The 20232-nt window shown below is 38.6% G+C and overlaps 2 protein-coding genes across 4 annotated transcripts in view; one reads left to right on the top strand and one right to left on the bottom strand.

The window, feature by feature from the left end:
• Positions 1-12736, bottom strand: sgms2a (sphingomyelin synthase 2a). 2 transcript variants are annotated; one of them, XM_086295547.1, is made up of 6 exons: positions 11561-12736; positions 5259-5762; positions 4493-4610; positions 2619-2772; positions 1450-1616; positions 1-799 (listed from the first exon to the last, which is right to left on the bottom strand). In XM_086295547.1, exons 2-6 carry the CDS (start codon positions 5705-5707, stop codon positions 614-616), a joined length of 1074 nt encoding a protein of 357 aa, XP_086151673.1. In that variant the 5' UTR covers positions 5708-5762; positions 11561-12736; the 3' UTR covers positions 1-613. The 2 variants fall into 2 exon arrangements, with proteins under 2 accessions (XP_086151673.1, XP_086151672.1); XM_086295546.1 differs by having other exon boundaries at positions 3-799; positions 11557-12735.
• Positions 12154-20232, top strand: part of papss1 (3'-phosphoadenosine 5'-phosphosulfate synthase 1) — a 22154-nt gene continuing 14075 nt past the window's right edge. Inside the window, exons 1-8 of one of the 2 annotated variants that reach the window (XM_086295545.1) lie at positions 12154-12450; positions 16296-16483; positions 16568-16682; positions 16781-17016; positions 17217-17355; positions 18736-18854; positions 19259-19372; positions 19495-19606. In XM_086295545.1, coding sequence (XP_086151671.1) covers positions 16571-16682; positions 16781-17016; positions 17217-17355; positions 18736-18854; positions 19259-19372; positions 19495-19606 — 832 coding nt within the window. In that variant the 5' untranslated portion in view covers positions 12154-12450; positions 16296-16483; positions 16568-16570. The remainder of the gene's footprint in view (positions 12451-16295; positions 16484-16567; positions 16683-16780; positions 17017-17216; positions 17356-18735; positions 18855-19258; positions 19373-19494; positions 19607-20232) is intronic. The other variant, XM_086295544.1, reaches the window with a different exon arrangement.

Genomic DNA, 20232 nt, shown 5'->3' on the forward strand with positions numbered 1-20232 from the left:
TTCTGTTAACCTGGAGTTTTTAAACAATCTCCTCTGATGAAGTGTTCAGTGAAATAAAAGCAACACTCTTATGCTTTGGTTAGGGTACATTTTAATACAAAGTTACAATGATAAGACTACAGCTGGGATACACAGTCAATGCTACTTAAATTAATACAAAATTAATAATAATAGAGAAAAAAAACCCCAAATATACCTAGACTGATAATGGCAGCTTTGGTACACCTATAGACATTTAACAAACTAAGGCACCTTGTGACTTGAGCACATTAATATCACAATGAGAGAAACCCTGACAAAATGTACATATACCAAATGAAATACTGCAACAAAACTGCAAGTAGGCATCATAAAAACTGTCCATTTATCAAAAGAAATTGACCAGGAGCAAAATCAACTTTATCATTTACGAAAAAAAAAAAAACCAACTTACAGGACTTGAACTTATAAATAAATCACAGTGACAACAAACAGAGATGGTATGATTATCTTCTTAGACATACTCGTATCTACACATTTGGTATCAATGTTTCTGCCCAGTAGGCAAGACTTTGATGAATGAATACCACCTCGGTGGATTATCGAGCAACACTGCTGCCATATCCGGGTCATATTACTCCTCTCGTGTGCTCTGTACCATGGAGTACTTCTTACAGGGATTCTTCAGGCAGGAAGGAGGCCAGGCTATGGGCCAACTGTATGAACACGGCACTGCGGTCTGGACGTTCCTCTCCAAGAAGTTAAAGAGTGGGTTCCACCAGGTGTTGGTGAGGTAGTTATTGGGTGAGCACTTCAGGGTCTGAAGAGAAGACCGAAAAAAAGTTCACATTAGAGTAACATCATTATGTCACCCAAATGTCTGTGACAGAAGATTGTCTGATGTCTATGAAGCCCGTTTCCGCCACAAAAAAAAAGGATCCATAACTCGAAATTTCAAGTTACTTTCTCGAAATGTTGAGTTATTTTCTCAACATTTCGACTTCTTAACTCGAAATTTCAGGTTATTAACTCAAAATTTTGAGAAAAGTAACTTGAAATTTCCAGTTTAAAATTTATATATATATATATATATATATATATATATATATATATATAATGAATGAAGGACCTGAAGGGAGAAAGCATAATGCTTGAGCCAAACAACAATAAATTGTGGTCAGTGTGCCAAGCATATTAATCAATTCCATCAACAGTGCTTAAAATTTGTCCATTAGAGGGTGTAATGTATCATTGTAATGGTGCAATGACATAGAATTACACCCAGATGCTTTTGGCACAGTTTAAAAATACTTGAGGAATTGTAAGCATATATAATAATATATATCATTTCCTATAAACAAAAGCAGTAATAACTAATAGCTCCCCACTGCCCCCCACAACAAAGTGGACCCAGTGCCATTAGGAAAACAGTCCTCCATGCTTGAGGAGTCCTGTGTCTTTTGATCAAACCTGTAAGTTAGCCATGGTGTGGTACCACCAGAACAGACGGGAGGTGATAAAATATGCCACGACCACATCCACACTGTAGTGCTCATGAGCCACCAAGATGCACACCACGCCCACAGCACTCAGGAGCCAGCAAACGAGATGGTACCACCAAAAGGACCGCGGCGAGTCTTCGGGGGAAGCAGGAAAGACAAGATTGCTGTCAGTATTTATTTGTAAAATGTTGTTTTTTCAATTTACTGAAGTCTTATCAAAGATAATGTAGGAAAACATTAGAGAGCCAAGGGTGATGGATAGTATTCGGTTAAAAAGATCTCTCATATTCCGTGAATTTAAAGCAATTAACTTGGGAGAAGCTTTTGTTTTCCTCCCACCAAAGAACATCTTTGCTTCATTTTGCAAGGCTGAATTAACATCATCACACCACAAAGATACAGCATGTTGCATATTTTGCTTACAGTAGAATGAAATAACGGGCCTTTATACCGGAATCACCATATTATCATACACATCCAGAGCCTGAAGAGAGATTACTATTCAGAATAATATACTGAGATGGATGACATGGTAGCTTTTTGTTCATTAGGAAGCAAATTGCAATGGACAAATGCCAAGATACCACTGTTTACATCTAGTATACTGTTGCACCTCCTCACTAATGTCTTTGAATGTAATGATGTTGATCTGCTCTTGCAAAGTGCTGAAAAGTATGGTTGCAGTTTTTTCTTGTGACTTTAATCTCAGAACAGCTTCTTCATTGTCCTGCTAAAATTCTGACTTTATTTATTTTGCTTCCATAAGTAAAATCTTAGTAACAGTAAAAACTAAGACACATGCTATTTTGAAACATTTGACTCCCCCCCCCCTTTTTTTTTTTTGGCCAAACACATTTTTATCAACCTTTAGTTACCAATACAGTACATATCCAGAAATACACGGCTTTAAAATAAAACATATACTGATTGTTTTTGTGGTCAAACTTTTTAATAAAACACTAAAGCAAGCAACAAATCAGCAACTGTCAGTTATATGTAGCCTGTTAGCTCCTGCTAAGAAAGCGCTCTATTTCATAAAAGCTGAATGAGTCCAATGTAGTTCATGTATTATTCATAGAGAAATCCCATAAATTCTCCCACACACGGAAGCAAACAAGCATTACTTTGAGTACTTACACTCCTTAATGAACAAATAGGTGAGCGTGAGCATCACAGTGTGCCCACTGTAAAGAAAGTCTCCACACAGGAGATGGGAGTTTGTAATGGAAAGCCCTCCACCTGAAATCAGCCGCAGGACTCGTTGAATTTTCGCATGGGAGTCTCCGTGAAGCTGATGATGTAACGAGAGAGATAAACACAGGATCAGAGGTAATATTGAGACAGAGGAATTATTTTCACTACAGAATAAATGTGAAATGGAAAAATAAGCTAATCTTCACATTTGAGAACCTAGAAAAAGAGAGTTATTATTAGTATTAATATATGTTCACCATTCACTATGTTAGGTACACATGTTAAATTCCTCATTAACACCCATGTATAATCTTCTAATCAAATAGAGGCAACCCAGTGCATTTAGACATGTATACATGATTAAGATAACCTGCTGAAGTTCAAACTGAGCATCAGAATAGGGAAGAAAGGTGATTAAATGATATGGTTGATAGGACCAAATGGCATGGTCTGAGTATTTTAGAAATTTCTGACCCACTGGAACTTTTCCACACAACTATCTATAGGATTTTTTTGAAAATGCCTTGTTGATGCCAGGGGTCAGAGAAGAATGACCAGACTGCTTCTAGCTAATAGCAACTTAAATAACCGCCTTCTACAACCAAAGACTGCAAATGAGCATCTCCGAATGCGCTACAACTTCATTGGCTACTGCACTAAAGACCATTGTTCTCGTAGTGCTGTAGATCATCCTGTTCGTAACAACAGGAAACTGAGACTACGGAAGATTGGAAAAATCTTGCCTGGTCTGTAAGTCTAAATTTCTCAGACAGTTCAGAATTTGGCGTTTAAACTGATCTCTTGAACGTGATAGTGAGTTCACTACACTCAACCATGCTCCACAGTCACCAGATCTCAATCCAGCAGAGTACCTTTGGGATGTGGTGGGACACAAGATTCACAAATCTGCAGCATCTGTGTGAGGTTATCTAGTCCATGTGGATGAAAAATTGTGAGAAATGTTTCCAGTTGAATATGTGCCTCGAAGAGCTAAGCCCGTTCTAAAGGCAAAACAGGGTCCAACCTGATCCTAGCTAGGTGTACCCAACAAAGTTAACAATGAGTGTATATTTTCTGATAGATAAAATATTGGATAAATTCTCCCAAAAAAGCTGAAAATGTAAATAGTTAAAAGTTGAAATGTAAAAAGTTGGTTTTTATATTATGTGATATATTTTTTACATTTTATGTGGAGTGAATAAATAGAAGTATATTTACGGTGGCCCCTAGAGACAAAGCACATACAAACTCCAAAACACGTACGAACTCCAAAACACGTAAAAACTCCAAAACACGTAAAAACTCCGAAGCACGTAAAAACTCCAAAACACGTACAAAACACAACAGAAGTGCTCCACGATGCTAATCGCAGTGTTGAGCTTTTGTTACCTAGTGGCTACACAAGCCAGGAAGTACCAACAACCACACCTAAATAAATGTAAATGTAAATTAGATTTTTCTGTTAGACCTGCTGCTCAAATTATGCAGGATGTTTCCCTTCCTAAAGACAGCTGACAGCTTTGACCCTCAATCCACAACATTCCCAATTCTTAGGAAAAGAACAACTACTAAATTGTCTAACCTGCAAACCTTTTTGCAGTATCCAACCAAAACAACTGCCAGGAGCAGATGTTTTTGTTCAGACACTAATGCACCTCAGTATTGTTGATGTCTCAAGGCAATAAAAACCTAAAATGACTTCTTTTTTTTATAGCTGCTTTTCCAGAGTGGCTGTGCAAGACAACTAGTCCCAGAGTGCATCAGAGTGCACAGGCGAGAAATGACGAGTAACACTCTGATGCTTGCATGCTTCTTACCTTCGGAGCGCAGGTCATGTGCATGCCAGGTACAGGCAAGGTGGTAATATACATAGTGACACAGCGGTACAAATACAGGGTGCCAATGAGGAAGAAGAACCGTCTACATGCTATTGACCTACAAGAAGAGAGTGTGACACAGAGGTATAAATGATGGCGTCTGCCTGATACATACAGTTTTTACAGTCACTGGTATTAATTGTGAAAAGGTAAACTTCTTTGATAAAAAATGAAAAATCTATCAAAGTATACAAAATGCTAATGACTGGAGGCAATTTAACTCCGTATGATCAATCAACGCATCAAATATGATAGCTCCTGTTCAGCCAATTGAACTGAGGTTAAGCCGTGACGGTAAAACTTGTGATTTTACTTGCACTGTCAATTTAATTATGTCTTAGTTCCCACAAGTAATTTCATGTAGAAGACTACATGATGTAAATTCATCATTTTTCAGCTGGATTAAAATGATTATAGCCTGGTACTTAGCCTGTACTCAGTTTTAAATCACAAAGACTGCTTTCTAAATGAACAGCCATACAAGAGGAAACTCCAGTGTTGAAACGGCCGGAAAATGATTTTGATTTGATCAGAAGGCTCAGTAATCTGATGAACTTCCTGAGTTCATCACACATGCAGACGCGCAGATCACTGACAAGTTTCAAGGGTTGGTTGTCACATACAGTATACACAGCAATCGTGAACAAATTGAAACGAGAAAACAAATAAAAGAAAACAACATACAGTTAATGCTGTTGGTTCTTACTTGTATCTAAAGAAGAACAGCTGTATCAACCAAATGGTCAGCAGCACCATCCCATTGATCTCTGTTACTGTAAATGCCCACTTGACTCTGTCAACATAGTCAAAGAACTTATCAGGGAGGGGCGGGCTGCTTTCTTTGGGTGGAACCCTCTCGTGGACCACTGTGATTACAACTGTTGTCAGGACCAAATTAAAACCAGCATAAAAGAAAGCGATTATTGTCTTCCACCACTCCATAGGCAGACGATTGACCTTGGACTCCGGCAGGGAGATCTTCACGTAATCATTATGCCTGCCTATGCCTTTCCGAAAGCTCCTCTTTGTATCCTCTCCACCCGCTGCATGGACGGGGCAAGTTTTACCGCCGTTGGGCACCGCGGCACCCTCCATTCCTGGGTTCGTATTATCAGCGGCTGAGTCTCTCGCATCCACGAGCTCCTGTGATGCCATGGGTGCCTGCACTGTCCATGCACAGACAATGTGGCTCTGGGCTGAGGCTTTATAGCTGTGATGAGAGAAAACAAAAGGATTACACTGACAAGCGATTAGGTTCGGAAAGCGTGTGCAACTGTCATTTGTACAAGACAGAAAAGTACAAACAAGTAACGAGAGCTGAAAAACACTCGGGTTTACGTTTATTTTTGCTCTTCCTTATTTTAGGAGTAATCAATGAAGACATGAATGTTTTATTGACACAAAGTCTTGGATTCCACTGGATAAAACGTCCATTTTAATCTTGAAAAGCTATTTTGGAGTTTGTGACACAAAGCCAAATGTGGTTGTATGAGTTAATGCTGCGAGTTATACTTTCCATTTATTGGACATTCACCAGAAGCACTCAGGCAGTTTTCTGTTTGGACATTCAATCATCCTTTTTTTTTTTAGTACTTCTAAAGTCTTTCCATTACACTGCTGTAGATTTTTTTTTTCTCAGCGAGCAACTGCTATGGTCATTCCAGTCAGTGTATGGTCAAACATTACCTTGTTGTTTGCAAAACTGGAGAAGAGTTAGTGAAGTGTTTGTTGTTGGGCTATTTTCACTTAATGACTGTGAGAGTACACTACAGCACTGATCATTTTCATCCTTTGACATCCAAAAGGTAACAGCTCCTTTAATGGACGTGGAGGTTATTGCAATCAGCCCTGAAATGCATCACAATAAAAGTCATCTGGGATACATACATGATGTTATGTTTACTTAGAAACCTATCAGTAGGATAAAACATGGGATAGAAATAGAGCGTGGCTGGATACAGGAGGCCTACCCAAAGTATCAGTTTCCTCGGATCAATTTTGAGGAAAACATTACTGCTGGAGAGAAAGCATTAGAGCAGAATGCCCTCTGACTAACCCACACAGGATTCAGTCTGTGTTATGTAACTGATGGAGGTCTGAAGAACACAAAGTCTAACAGGCTTTAATGGTTTATAATAAAGGGTTATAGTGGGATTTAACAGTTGGAGGTTGGGGGGACCCTAAATTCTGGTGTTGCTGTGCAGCACAAATAAGTCACATAAAAATCTGTATTATGAGCTCCAGTAGATTTGTGATCTTCATGGACAGGCTTTGGTCAGCTCACCTGCTACTGGTGATTCTAAACTTTACTTCTCTTTGTGGATTTAGCCAACTGGATGCTGCTCTATAAAAGCAGATGTTACCTGACCTATCACAGCTGCTTTCCAGCCCTTAGCTGGTGTAAAGCTAGCATAAATGTGGAATTTGGCAAGTCCCAGTAAAGAACATCATTTTCTTACATTCAAAGGATTAAAGTGCTGCTAGAAGTAAGCTCTATTAAAACAAAGCATCCAAATTGAAAGTTTAAACACAGTTATTCACTTACAGCTAAATTTACTGTCATTTCAGTGGTTAACTGGAACATAAAACAGCATGTCTTGAAAAAACTTTCACCCTCTGGAAGTCACATTTTTCCACCATCTTTGGTTCTTAAAAAATGATCCCATATATTTCAGCTTGGAATTCTTTCAGTTCCGTCTCTTTCTCCCTCACAATATTTCGGCTGCTACCCAGGACCTAAGATAGCAGCGTCCACAAATACAAGAGTCCAGAGTCCATCACAGTTATGCAAACTACCGAGTTTAGTCTGTGGTCATCGTCCTGGATTAACATTAAATGTGTTTTTAATCATTTAACGGCATTTTTCACTTTTAAATAACCAAGTCACATTAGCGACACGCGATGTATGAATTCACCGTCTGATTGAAGCCAGAATGTCAAAGACACTGACTCATCTGGCTCACGATCTGTCACACTTCACATGATATTGTAATGTGTGAAGTACAGAAAGGAAGTTATAAGTTTCATTGTCTTTGGCTGGTTGTACTGCACAAACTAATGATGATTAAAAGTTGCTGAGAGGTCAAGGAGACTCGATCATCGCTCCTGCGGATGGGTAAACTATATTGAACTTTACATGTAAAGTTAATTATCCACAGTAGTACTATAATTTCCCCCAATCAGTCATTACCTCCCTTGTCCTCTCTTTCTTGCATTTATTTTCTAAGTAAAGTGAGCTCTACCTTTAGCCTTTAGCCTGTCTGGTAATATTCACTAAACACTGCACTAAAAATAACCTGCAACTTTATAATTTTTTGTTTTATTTATTTAATTTTATTTTTCTCCTTGTTACTATGTGGAGTGGTATATTCTGATTGTAAATTTGTTGTTTGGTTTGGGTTAGGACCGGAGAGAAATGTTAATATTAGTTTGTTCCCTGATTTTTGGTGCCCACTTGTAATATAAGTTGGATTGTAGATAGGGGGCAGGGTTTCATAAGAATATTTTCTTCTTCCTGCTCCTTTTCACACATGGTTGTAGTGCTTTGTTGATAGAAAGTGTGGTTGGTTTGTTTGATCTGTTGTACCAAGTGTGAAATAAATGAAAAATGAAAATGAAATGAAATGAAATGAAAATGTAGACTCTGGACAAGGTCAACACGACAAAGCAAACATTATAAGACCATCGTAATGTTAGTGACAAGGCTTTATGTATCTTTTGGTTTGGTATAATGCAAGACGTGATTCACTGTATCATTTAGAGGCAGTGTGGTTGAGCACAAACCCTAAGGAACTATTCATTCATTCTAGTTTAAAGCAGTCTCAGGTGTCAATAAACAACAATGCAAACACATATTAAATGCTGTTGTTGTTGTTATTTGTTTGTTTGTTTGTTATAAGAATGAAAGGGGGGCTGTTATCTGTGACACATGTTTTTATGTGGTTTTCTGTTTCCTAGACGATTGCACTATATACACTGCACACGGGTGTCAGCGGACCCGTTTTCCTGTCCCCTTCCCTCCCCAGTGTGCCAAGGACAGTATTTTCCCACTGGCCAGAGCACCAGAACACTCATGGGATGGGTGGTGATGGAAACCTGGCATCAAAAAACTATTCCACATGGTCACAAGCCATGATGGATAACTTGGCCGCCAGTACTCACCCAAGCTATTTCAAGACAAGTCACTCAGTTGTCTCAAAGGCTGTATTTTACTCCAGGGGAACCAGGCTTTCAACTCCATTTTGGGCCTGTCATAATGATATGCTTGCCTTGTTGTCCAATCATTTCTGTCTGTGCATCATGTAGCTAGCCTTCAATAAAGGAAAGCGGCGGCCCTGCCTTGTAGGAAGGGACGAGACCAGGGAGTTAACTTTATGTTATGAAGTTACTAAAACGCTTCTCTGTGTTCAGAAGTAAAGCATTTCTGGAGTTTTAGCTTTACTGTTTCGGGACATGAACACAAAAATGTGTTAAAGAAGTATCTCATATAGTTGAGATTTTGTAATAATCTGTGTGTAGTAGTAATCTATGATAAAAAAGAAATGTCCAGATAGGCTTGCAATGATGGGAAAAAAAGCTAATCATTCACACGGGGGTATCTACAGCAAACTCTACATATTTTATTTGTTTTTATTTTTATACCAGTTTCCCTTATTGATGAAACTCCCAAGGTATTTGCTGATGTATAATGGAAACAAAAACAACAATAATGACACTACAACAATAATTAATATTAATATAAGTTAGTACTGGTAGCTGGAATAGCAATAATTCATTGCTCTTTAAAAAGAGTAGAAATACTACAGACTCAGAGTAAAAATTCAATACTGGAAGTAAAAGAAATACTGCCTTCAACATCATGCCTAGATAAAACCAGATAAATATTATGAGCAAACGGAATTAATGTTTAAATACTCTTTAAGTATTTACTCACTCTCATATCTCAAGTCTTTGCTGTTCCAGATAAATGGTCCCAAATTGTTAATTATTAATATTAATATTTATCTGATTGTAAGTATTGATGCATTAATGGGTAACTGGGCTTCTTCAGCCTCAGAAGTACCTGTGCCCCCAAACAAACTCGCTTTGCAACGGTCAATATACAAATTCATAATGTGTGAAGTAACAAAATGTGTGACATAAACTCTTATTAGCTAAATTAATTTAACTAAAAATAATAAAGTAAAAATAACTGAGTTCTCTGTTGCTGAAATGTGTAACATCAAGTAAGAGAGAATAAGTAAAGTAAATGTCAAATGGGTTCAGATAGGGTAGATAGACACCCTCTCTACTTCTTAAACTAGCCTTTAAAAAGTCTTGACAAAGTTTATAGTTTAGTCTGGATCAGGTGACCCTGAACCATCCCTTAGTTGTGCTCTTACAGGGTAAGACTGCTGGGGGACTTCCAATGATGTGCTGAACATTTCTTCTCCTCTTTTTTCTCTCTTCCCCCTCAGCCTGTCACAGCAGATTGCTGCACCTCTCTGAGTTTGCTTCTGCTAAAAAGGAGTTCTTCCTCCCCACCATTGCTGACTGCTTACTCACAGGGGAATGTAGGGATTTTACTTTATAGTACAAAAAACTTTAAGATGACTGTTGTTGGGAAGTAAGAGAAATACAATCAAAATGAAGGGAAAATGAAAGTTTGTAAAAATGTAAGAAAGCTTCTTTAGAATAAACGATGTTATTGTAAACTATTAGTTATTAACAACATGTACATATCTATCTATAGATGATAGATGTGCGAATCATCAGAGACCCGGCGCTACAGTATTTAATATTTACAATACTTCACTCATGATATCTTATTACTGCCATTTGTTTTTAAATTTTGCAATATGCGGAGCATAGCAATAACCTATATTGCGATTTATCACCTTTTGTCAACTGCAAATAACGTCCTTAAAGCTAAGCTTTGACAGTATTTACTTTATCCAATAAGATAAATATTGTGATACTATGCTGTATCTCTCTCCCTGACTCCTAGTAAACATGGTATCCCAATAATGTTAATCACAGAGCAAATGTTTGAAACATTTCTGTCCTGTAATAGATCTCACGACTACTAAACAGCACTAGTTTAACATCTCAGTTTGCTCACCGAGACACGTAAGTATTAATTTCTTACTAACAGAACAAGCCATTGTTGTTTTACTTCTGGTATAACACATCCTATTCCACAGAGCACATGTAAAAATAGCCTCAGAGTACTTTTCTGGCTTGCCTGACCACATTTGGGGTGGATTCTGGCAGTAATGTCAGGTTTGGGACTGGGTGTCTCCCAAGCTTCCCATATATATATAAGAGGGTGGCAGTCTGTCACATGTGATGTGTGCGGCACAGCTGGTTTTTGAAGTTTACTTTTGGGGTGTAGCACAGTGGCCCCACACACAGTTTGAAACACTAGGTTAAAACACAAGGCTACTGGGTGGGGCAACAGGTCATTACACGTCCTGTAATTAAGCCTTGTCGTTTCAAGTCAAAGCTAATGCAACTTGGAACAGAGAAGTGAATTATTAAAAATAGAATTAAAGCAAGGCCAAGGGTGCAAGGAGGCCAAAACTACTTTGTATACTTCAAAAATAGGCCGCCTAATTTGCATTGTGTGGACTTGGTTTTTTCACTGCAGCCTATGTCACCTGATGTTTCATCGTCATATAAAAGCGGAGCCTTCCAGCTCATGCAAAACGATCTACGGAAAATAACTTTTTGCATCAATATATGCAAATAAATGAAACCTATACTATATACAACATCAGAGACAGTCCACGTACGTTTACTAGGAGTCATACCTACAGTACATTTCTAAAGCTGTAAACAAGAAAAGGGGGAAAAGTTAAATGTCATCACTAAAGCAATATTCATTTATTCCAACACCACATAGCTTGTTAACATCACAATTACTGTAGCCTTTTAAACACATCTAAGCCAGCATATAGGCTAACGATGAGAATGCGATCTCTCTGTATTTAGATTCACATGTTGCACAGTTCATAGCATCATACCTGCCTTGCTCGGGCCTCTTCCCGGAGTTGCAGTTCCTTAAATCCCCGTTGCTGTCTGCTCGCCGCTCCTCTCGGTCTGGTCTGTTACATTACGCCACAGAGCCGCTCGCTTTTGAGGGAGCGCTCCTCCCTGATGCTGCGCGTATTTCTCACACTGATTCAGCCTCAGTAAGCAGCTTCCTGCCCAGCATCCCCTTCAAATCACACCAGCAGTCCTATAATCAGCGTACGCACCACCCTGTAGCTGATTGCAACTGCAAATAGCTGTTCTATTTTTATTAAGTTTACCTTTTTAATTACAAACCCCTCTTTTTTTCCAGTTGCCAGCGCTGTTATTTGTATAATTACACACATGACCAGGTTGGTAATAATAACCTACATATTTTATTTTATTTTTTTAAACATAAATATTTGAAATGACTCCTCGAAAACATCTATTTACTTTTATTTATTTATTTTTACATTGTTTTTTTTTAAATGTATTTTCACACTTGCAGGTTGCGGATCAGTTACGTCTCCGAGTCAGCTATTGCGCGAAAGGAAACGATGACGAAGCAGAACTGACACCAGGTCAGTTTTTCTGGAACCAACCAAAGACGGAGGAAACGCGTCACTTCTTCGATGGTGACGTGGCAGCTTGGAAAAATACCTCTTCCCGGTTGTTGCGCTAGATAGGCTGCTCAGCTCCGGTCTCCTCCATCCGCTAGACGCACCTGACCCACGAACAGATACCTCTACAAGTAAATAAACCGGGTTAGGTGTTGTATTTGCTTTTTTTTTTGGTTATTTTTCTAAATAGGTACCGTTTGAATTAGCTGCTGACTGCTGCCAGGCATGGAGACTCTCGGCAACTCGAACAAGAAACAGAAGCTAACCAACACTGCTGAAAGCTGGGTGAGTTTTTTTTCTCTCTCCCAAGATGTGTTAATTCAACGCACCGTTTCATTATATCCGTCCACATCCACAAACAAGTTGCTTCTTCTGAGCTAACTGCCTAACAGGCTCAGTAAGCTAGTTAGCGACACTTTTGTCACACGTTAGTTGCAAGCTAAAGCTAGTCTTACGAGTAAAGCTTTGGGTAATAAAAGTAATCACGAATCAGCTGCTACCACCCCCGGTAATGAATGCAGGGGCTTTGACTGATTTGAGTTACAGCATTTCCAGGTGTGATAACATTACCTTGGTGGTACAGGCAGACTGTGCTGTGCTTCTTTGTGTAATTTCTCTGCTACATAACGCTGCAGCACAGTATTGTCATTCATCACCGTCTTCCACATTTGAACACACAATGTAATTTCAAAAAAACACAACAACCCGAAATTTTCTATTAAAGCTTCTGAATTGTTAAATAATTGCCTAAATAATCTGTCATCTGTAATCTGCAAATAATTTATAATCTGTCAAACATGTCTCAAACATCAATGCTATAAAGTTATTTTGAGCCAGAAAGAACAATCTTAACACCTTTCTTTCTAGCCAAAAGGGCAGCAGAAATTGCAACAAGTATAAAATGCCACAGTCGTGTAGAGATATTTGAAGTGGCTGAAAAGGACTGGATTGATTGACAACCCGGGAAATGAATTGCAGCATGAATATTTCATCTTTAAAAATTTCTGATGTATTCAAGATGAAATAAGAAGTTTTGAGAGGAAATGTGGACAAAATGAAGCGAGGTGGAGGTGTGTCGCAGGTTTATCTGGTTTGAATGTCACACACTGTTGCAGCGCTGTCACAGCATGGTACTAGCAGTGTGTATCCTGTAGCTGCAGCTTAACATGTGGCAACAATAATAATGGATAAACAAGAACAGTCACCCGATGAAGCCAACAGAACCACATCATCCACGAAAAGCAGAGATGAGATTCTGAGACCACACCATTTTTAGTAAATTAGGAAAGTTTTTGCATTGATTAATAATGTAAATCATCCTTACCTCCTGCTCTGCAGTTCAATTCAATTTTATTTATATAGCGCCAAATCACAACAAAAGTCGCCTCAAGGCGCTTCATAGATACAGAGAAAAACCCAACAATCATATGACCCCCTATGAGCAAGCACTTTGGCGACAGTGGGAAGGAAAAACTCCCTTTTAACAGGAAGAAACCTCCAGCAGAACCAGGCTCAGGGAGGGGCGGCCATCTGCTGCGACCGGTTGGGGTGAGAGAAGGAAGACAGGATAAAAGACATGCTGTGGAAGAGAGACAGAGATTAATAACAGATATGATTCAATGCAGAGAGGTCTGTTAACACATAGTGAGTGAGAAAGGTGGCTGGAAAGGAAAAACTCAATGCATCATGGGAATCCCCGGCAGCCTACGTCTATTGCAGCATAACTAAGGCCTAACTATATGCTTTAGCAAAAAGGAAAGTTTTAAGCCTAATCTTGAAAGTAGAGATAGTGTCTGTCTCCCGAATCCAAACTGGAAGCTGGTTCCACACAAGAGGGGCCTGAAAACTGAAGGCTCTGCCTCCCATTCTACTTTTAAATACTCTAGGAACAACAAGTAGGCCTGCAGAGCGAGAGCGAAGTGCTCTAATAGGGTGATATGGTACTACAAGCTCATTAAGCTAAGATGGGGCTTGATTATTTAAGACCTTGTATGTGAGGAGCAGGATTTTGAATTCAATTCTGGATTTAACAGGAAGCCAATGAAGGGAAGCCAAAACAGGAGAAATCTGCTCTCTCTTTCTAGTCCCTGTCAGGACTCTTGCTGCAGCATTTTGGATTAGCTGAAGGCTTTTCAGTGAGTTTTTAGGACATCCTGATAATAATGAATTACAGTAGTCCAGCCTGGAAGTAATAAATGCTAGGGCTGAACGATATATCGCATTTGCGATAATATCGCGACATGATCAAGTGCAATTTTCTAACCGCAAAGGCTGCGATTATACTCTGGACATGTCCAAATTCATGGGCTGCATCCTCCTGAGGCCGCATTTGTAGACCGATTACGTCACAGCGACGCGCCGAAGGCTGTCTAAATTACTACCATATCCCAGAATTCATAGCGCGGCCCAGCCAAACTCCAGTTTCCAGCAATGGCGGCCGCTACTAAGTTTTAAAATTACTCATACTAATCTTTCTGGGTCACAAAATAAACTTTTAAAATATTTTCAGGCGAGAAAGTAGTTGTGTAAACATCAAATATCTGCTCGGTTTATCAAGATATCCCATATTTGCAAAAGTGCTTCGACGTTTTCAGAGGCGTCTGCTACCCACCAGCTCGACAGCTAGCCGGGAGCTCGAGGGTTACTGATGCGGCCGAGAACGGCACAACTCCCGGCACATCATTTTCAGATCACCGCGGAGTTTCGCTGCTCGGGTTAAACGTAATATATAAGTCACTTAGACAACCTAAAAATGTTATTGTTGGGCTTTTTTCAGTGTTTTGTTTGTTCGTGAGTAAATCGGTTTGGCTGAGATTAAAGTTATTAGATTAGATAAAATAAAACTTTATTAATCCCCCGGGTGGGTTCCTCCTTGGTTTTCACACAGCTGACTAAACGTCAAACAGAAAACTTATTAAACAGAAGTATGAGACAGTCGAGAATTTACACCAGTGTCTGGTTATATTTTAGATAGCAAGAAGCAAACGGCCGAGTTTATTAAACTCCACCGAGACAGCGGTGACGCTAATCAGAACTAGACCGTCCAATTTCACACCTTTAAATTTTAAAGGCGTGTTTGTGTGTGTGTTTATACAATTGCTATTATGTTTGCACTTTATGTGTAATGTTACTGACTGCAGAGATCAGTAAGATGTGTGTATTTTTTATTTATTTAATATTATTTTTTAATTGAATGACTGTCTAGTAGTTCACAGATGTCGAAAAACTGAGTGTGGTAAAGCCACTGATTTTGTTTATGTATATTTCTGCAATCTGCACATTGTACTGACTTTCATTTTAATGTTTACACCAGGGTTCCTTGTCAGCACTTTATGCTCAGATGTTTGTAAGCTAAAAATAAACTATTGTGTATGTTCAAATATACTGTTGTGATTGAAGAAGTTAAATAAAAATGTCAGTCATCAATTCATGCATCACCTCATGTCATCATAACAGAGGTCTGTCTTCCAGGAAAGAACAGTTTAAAATTAATGTAATATAGTATTGGCCATACTATATGATGTATTGCTTGTCTTTGTTTAATAATACAGAAGACAAAGACCTTAAAAAATAATCGCATATCGCATCGCAATCGCAATATTGGGGCAAAAAAATCGCAATTAGATTATTTTCCATAATCGTTCAGCCCTAATAAATGCATGAACTAGTTTTTCAGCGTCGCTCTGAGACAGGATATTTCTAACTTTAGAGATGTTGCGCAAATGGAAGAAAGCAGTCTTACATATTTGTTTAATATGTGCATTGAAGGACATGTCCTGGTCAAAAATGACTCCAAGGTTCCTCACAGTGTTACTGGAGGCCAAGGTAATGCCATCCAGAGTAAGAATCTGGTTAGACACTATATTTTTAAGATTTTCAGGGCCGAGTACAATAACCTCAGTTTTATCTGAATTAAGAAGCAAAAAGTTAGCGGCCATCCAGGTCTTTATGTCTTTAAGACATTCCTGCAGTTTAACTAATTGGTGTGTGTTATCTGGCTTCATGGACAGATCGAGCTGGGTGTCATCTGCATAGCAGTGAAAATTTATGCTATGTCTTCTAATGATGTTGCCTAAGACATAATCTAAGGTCCATCCATCCATCCATTCGCTTCCGCTTATCCTTTTCAGGGTCGCGGGGGGCGCTGGAGCCTATCCCAGCTGTCATAGGGCGAGAGGCGGGGTACACCCTGGACAGGTCGCCAGTTTGTCGCAGGGCCAACACACAGGGACAGACAACCATTCACACTCACATTCATTCGCACATTCACACCTAATGGCAATTTGGATTTTCCAATTAACCTATCCCATAATCTAAGGTGTTGAAAATAATTCAAATAATAGTTTTTCTTTAAAATTTGTATTCACTCCACTGACTTTACATTAAATCTGTATTATTTCAGGGAATGCAACGGGCAACTAATGTCACCTATCAAGCTCATCATGTAAGCCGAAACAAGCGTGGGCAGGTTGTGGGCACAAGAGGAGGCTTTAGAGGATGCACTGTTTGGCTGACTGGTAGGCTGAAAGATGTTATTTGTAGAGATTTTAAGTTGGACTTAATGAAGATGTCATTGTTTTCTTAGTTTAACCCTTTGTTTTTCTTCTGTGTAAAGGTTTGTCTGGTGCAGGGAAGACCACAGTGAGCATGGCTCTGGAGGAGTACCTTGTGTGTCATGGTATCCCTTGCTACACACTTGATGGGGACAACATCCGTCAGGGGCTTAACAAAAACCTGGGGTTCAGCCCAGAGGACCGTGAAGAGAACATTAGACGTATTGCTGAAGTGGCCCGGCTTTTTGCTGATGCAGGGCTCGTCTGCATCGCCAGTTTCATCTCTCCCTACAGCAGGGTGAGTAGCTCCTCAAAGAAGGCGTTAGCTGAATGAGACACAGAGATGATGACAATGAGAAGTGTGCCTAGATCTCAGTGGTATTTCAGTAAATTAGGCTCTTAATTTGTCACCATCATCAGTACACCAAGCTAAGTTTTGCTCTCACTTTTTGTCTTTCCTATTTATACATAGTTTTGTATGTTATTATCATCCATCAGGATCGCCTCAATGCCAGAAAGATCCATGAGGCTGCTGGGCTACCTTTCTTTGAGGTGTTTGTGGATGCCCCACTGGACGTATGTGAGCAGAGGGATGTGAAGGGGCTTTACAAGAGAGCAAGAGCAGGGGAGATAACAGGTACAGTATGATTACTTCCAAGGAAGTTTTTTTTTTTTTTTGGTTGCGTTTGCATATGTGTATTTCTGTCTGCAAACATGGGCACTGAAATATTTTGGATGAATTCAGAAAAAACTTTGTACAGATGTAGAGCTGCGTCATGTCAAGAGTCCAATAAATTTTGGTCAATTAAATTCAAATGAATTCAAGTTAAGGTCCACTTAATGATTAATTGGTAGAAAACATTTTAAAAAGACTTATAACTTAGAAACTGTGTGTCTTACAAGTGTGGCTGGTATTGTCGACATACAGAAAGTACCATATAAAGATTTAAATAATCATGTCACATTTGACCTCTGACCTCTCCTTCAAGGTCAAAATGATAATAGTATAAAGAGCTATTTATGAAAACTATGTTTCTTACTCTCATTGTTTGTATTGACAACAGACTGGCATGTAGGGAATGATATATGGGAATTGTAATTATAACATTATAATTTGCACCCAAATATCATGTCACATTTGACCTCTGGTCTCACTTTTACATTTTACACCAGGCTTTCTTTCAAGTTGACCTCCAAAATGTATAAAATATAAAATATCATAATGTAGTATAACATCTTATTATAAGCTCAACTTATTAATGTCCAGTTATTTACAAATCATTACCTATTATCTATGATCTACACTTACATGTTTACAGTAAACATCTAGCATGCTACTCTTTACAGAGTTTTACTGCGCCACAAAATTCTTAAAGTATATTTAAAATGAACAAAGAATACATGTTTAGAAAATACAATACTGTTCCTTTAAAAGTAAGTTCTGCACCAAGCGTGAGCTTTGCGCTCACTCGTTTATCTTGTTTTTGTAGCTCACGAGGTTTATGTTAACTGAGTGATATAAATTTTTGAATTTATATATTACATTTCTGTATTTTTTACCTGCCTGTATGATTGTATGTTATGTGTATGGTTGGTGTGAAACACTTCATGCATGTACCTTTTTACAGCTAAAATGTTGGCTCAAAATGTGCTCTCAACTATTCTTTAGGTCAGGAGGCAAACAAGCATGCAACATATTTCAACAGTCTGACTACTGCTTGTGAAATATGTTCAATCTACCTCATTTCCTTGCTTTTGCATTTTGTTTGTACTGAAATAAGAAACGATCTGATTCAGCTTATCAGGTTAATCGATCTGTTTGACAACTAAACTATCACACAGATGTGTTTAATAGTATGAATTTTAAATTGGAGCTCTGTATTTCATATTGTGTTCATCTCAAACATATAAAAATAGGAAAAAATAACCTGCTGCTTAGGTGTAAATATATTTTATTTAAAAACAAAACAGAGCTCAGATTGTGCTTTTTTTTTTTTTTTTTCTTTTTGGTAATCAGGTTTTACTGGCATTGACTCGGAGTATGAGAAGCCAGAGGCACCAGAGCTGGTGCTGAAGACCGACTCCTGCAACGTGAATGAGTGCATACAGCAGCTTGTTGACCTTCTTCAGGAGAGGGTGAGGAGAGGAAATATCTGGTGCTGATGCTATTTTTCTTCTACCAATTAGCTCCCTCATCTTTTACACCACCATCACAGGTTAAGCTGGAGCCTATAAGTTCAGACTTAATGCATTACAGTGCTGTTGTTTTTCTGTGAGCCACTAGATGGCAGGAAAGTATCACATTTGTGTGGATGTTGATGCTAATGCATCTCCACTTTGTTTCATATATATATATATATATATATATATATATATATATATATATATATATATATATATATATATATATATATATATATATATATATATATATATATATATGCGCACAAATTCCTTTACCAGCATCTTCATTATGTGTGATGTTTTGGAATAATTTCTTTATACCTATTAATTTGATATCCTGATTTTAAACTTTGCAGGATATAGTTCCTGTCGATGCTTCGTATGAAGTGAAAGAGCTGTACGTTCAAGAGAACAAACTGGATCTGGCCAAAGCTGATGCAGAGACACTTCCTGCTGTACAGATTGGGAAGGTGAATATCTCAATATCACAAAGCGTTTTAATAAGTAAAGCTAAATGATAATCGTTTTGTTATCCAAGTATCCTCTGATAGATTTACCTTTTCTCTTATGTATGTGACTGTTTAATCCTCAGGTGGACATGCAGTGGGTACAGGTGCTGGCTGAAGGCTGGGCCACTCCTCTCAATGGTTTCATGAGAGAGAGAGAGTTTTTGCAATGTCTTCATTTTGACTGCCTATTGGATGGTAAGATTATTATATATTCACAGGAAACTCATTAAACATGCGGCTGGGCATTAGGTGGAGTTTAATGCTGACACAATAATTACCTAAAACAGAAAATAGCTTTCTGTTTGAACTGAAATAGAGAAAATATCCAGTGAGTGGCAGTTCTCTCAGAAGCTGATAGGAGGGAACCAGTAATTTAAATAATTACTCATTACAACCAAAGTGTGCAGAAGAGCATCTCTGAATGTGGAAACCTGAAGCAGATGTGCTCAGAATTTTGTATAAACAACATGAAAGTGTCTACTCATCAGTTCATAATGGTGGTGGTGTTTGTAATGGTCTGAGGGATGTTTTCTTGGCACACTTTAGGTCCCTTTGTAACAACTGAGCATCATTCAAACACCACAGCCTGAATGTTGTTGCTGACCATCCTGTTATGACCAGTCAAACTGGTTTCTTGAACATGGCAGTGAGATCACTACTCAAATGTCCTCGGCAGTCACCAGATCTCAATCTAAATCTTTGGGATGAGGTGGAACAGGAAGTTTGCATCATGGATGTGCAGCCGACAAATCTGCAGCAACGGCGTGATGTTATCATGTCAACAAAATCTTTGAGGAATGTTTCCATCACCTTGTTAAATC

This window comes from Aulonocara sp. 'chitande type north' Nkhata Bay, linkage group LG6, assembly GCF_057382095.1.
Source record: "Aulonocara sp. 'chitande type north' Nkhata Bay isolate Kocher_YH1m ecotype deep benthic linkage group LG6, A_spYH_male_GT1.1, whole genome shotgun sequence".
In the NCBI taxonomy this organism is placed as follows: Eukaryota; Metazoa; Chordata; class Actinopteri; order Cichliformes; family Cichlidae; genus Aulonocara; species Aulonocara sp. 'chitande type north' Nkhata Bay.

Bases quoted from the DNA above. Each gene is read 5' to 3' on its own strand.
- sgms2a (XM_086295547.1), bottom strand. From the start codon at position 5,707: ATGGCATCACAGGAGCTCGTGGATGCGAGAGACTCAGCCGCTGATAAT. The intron at 2,773-4,492 runs GTAAGAAGCATG...TTACATCATCAG, and splicing joins ACATGACCTGCGCTCCGAAG to CTTCACGGAGACTCCCATGC. The intron at 1,617-2,618 runs GTAAGTACTCAA...CTTCCCCCGAAG, and splicing joins CTATTTGTTCATTAAGGAGT to ACTCGCCGCGGTCCTTTTGG.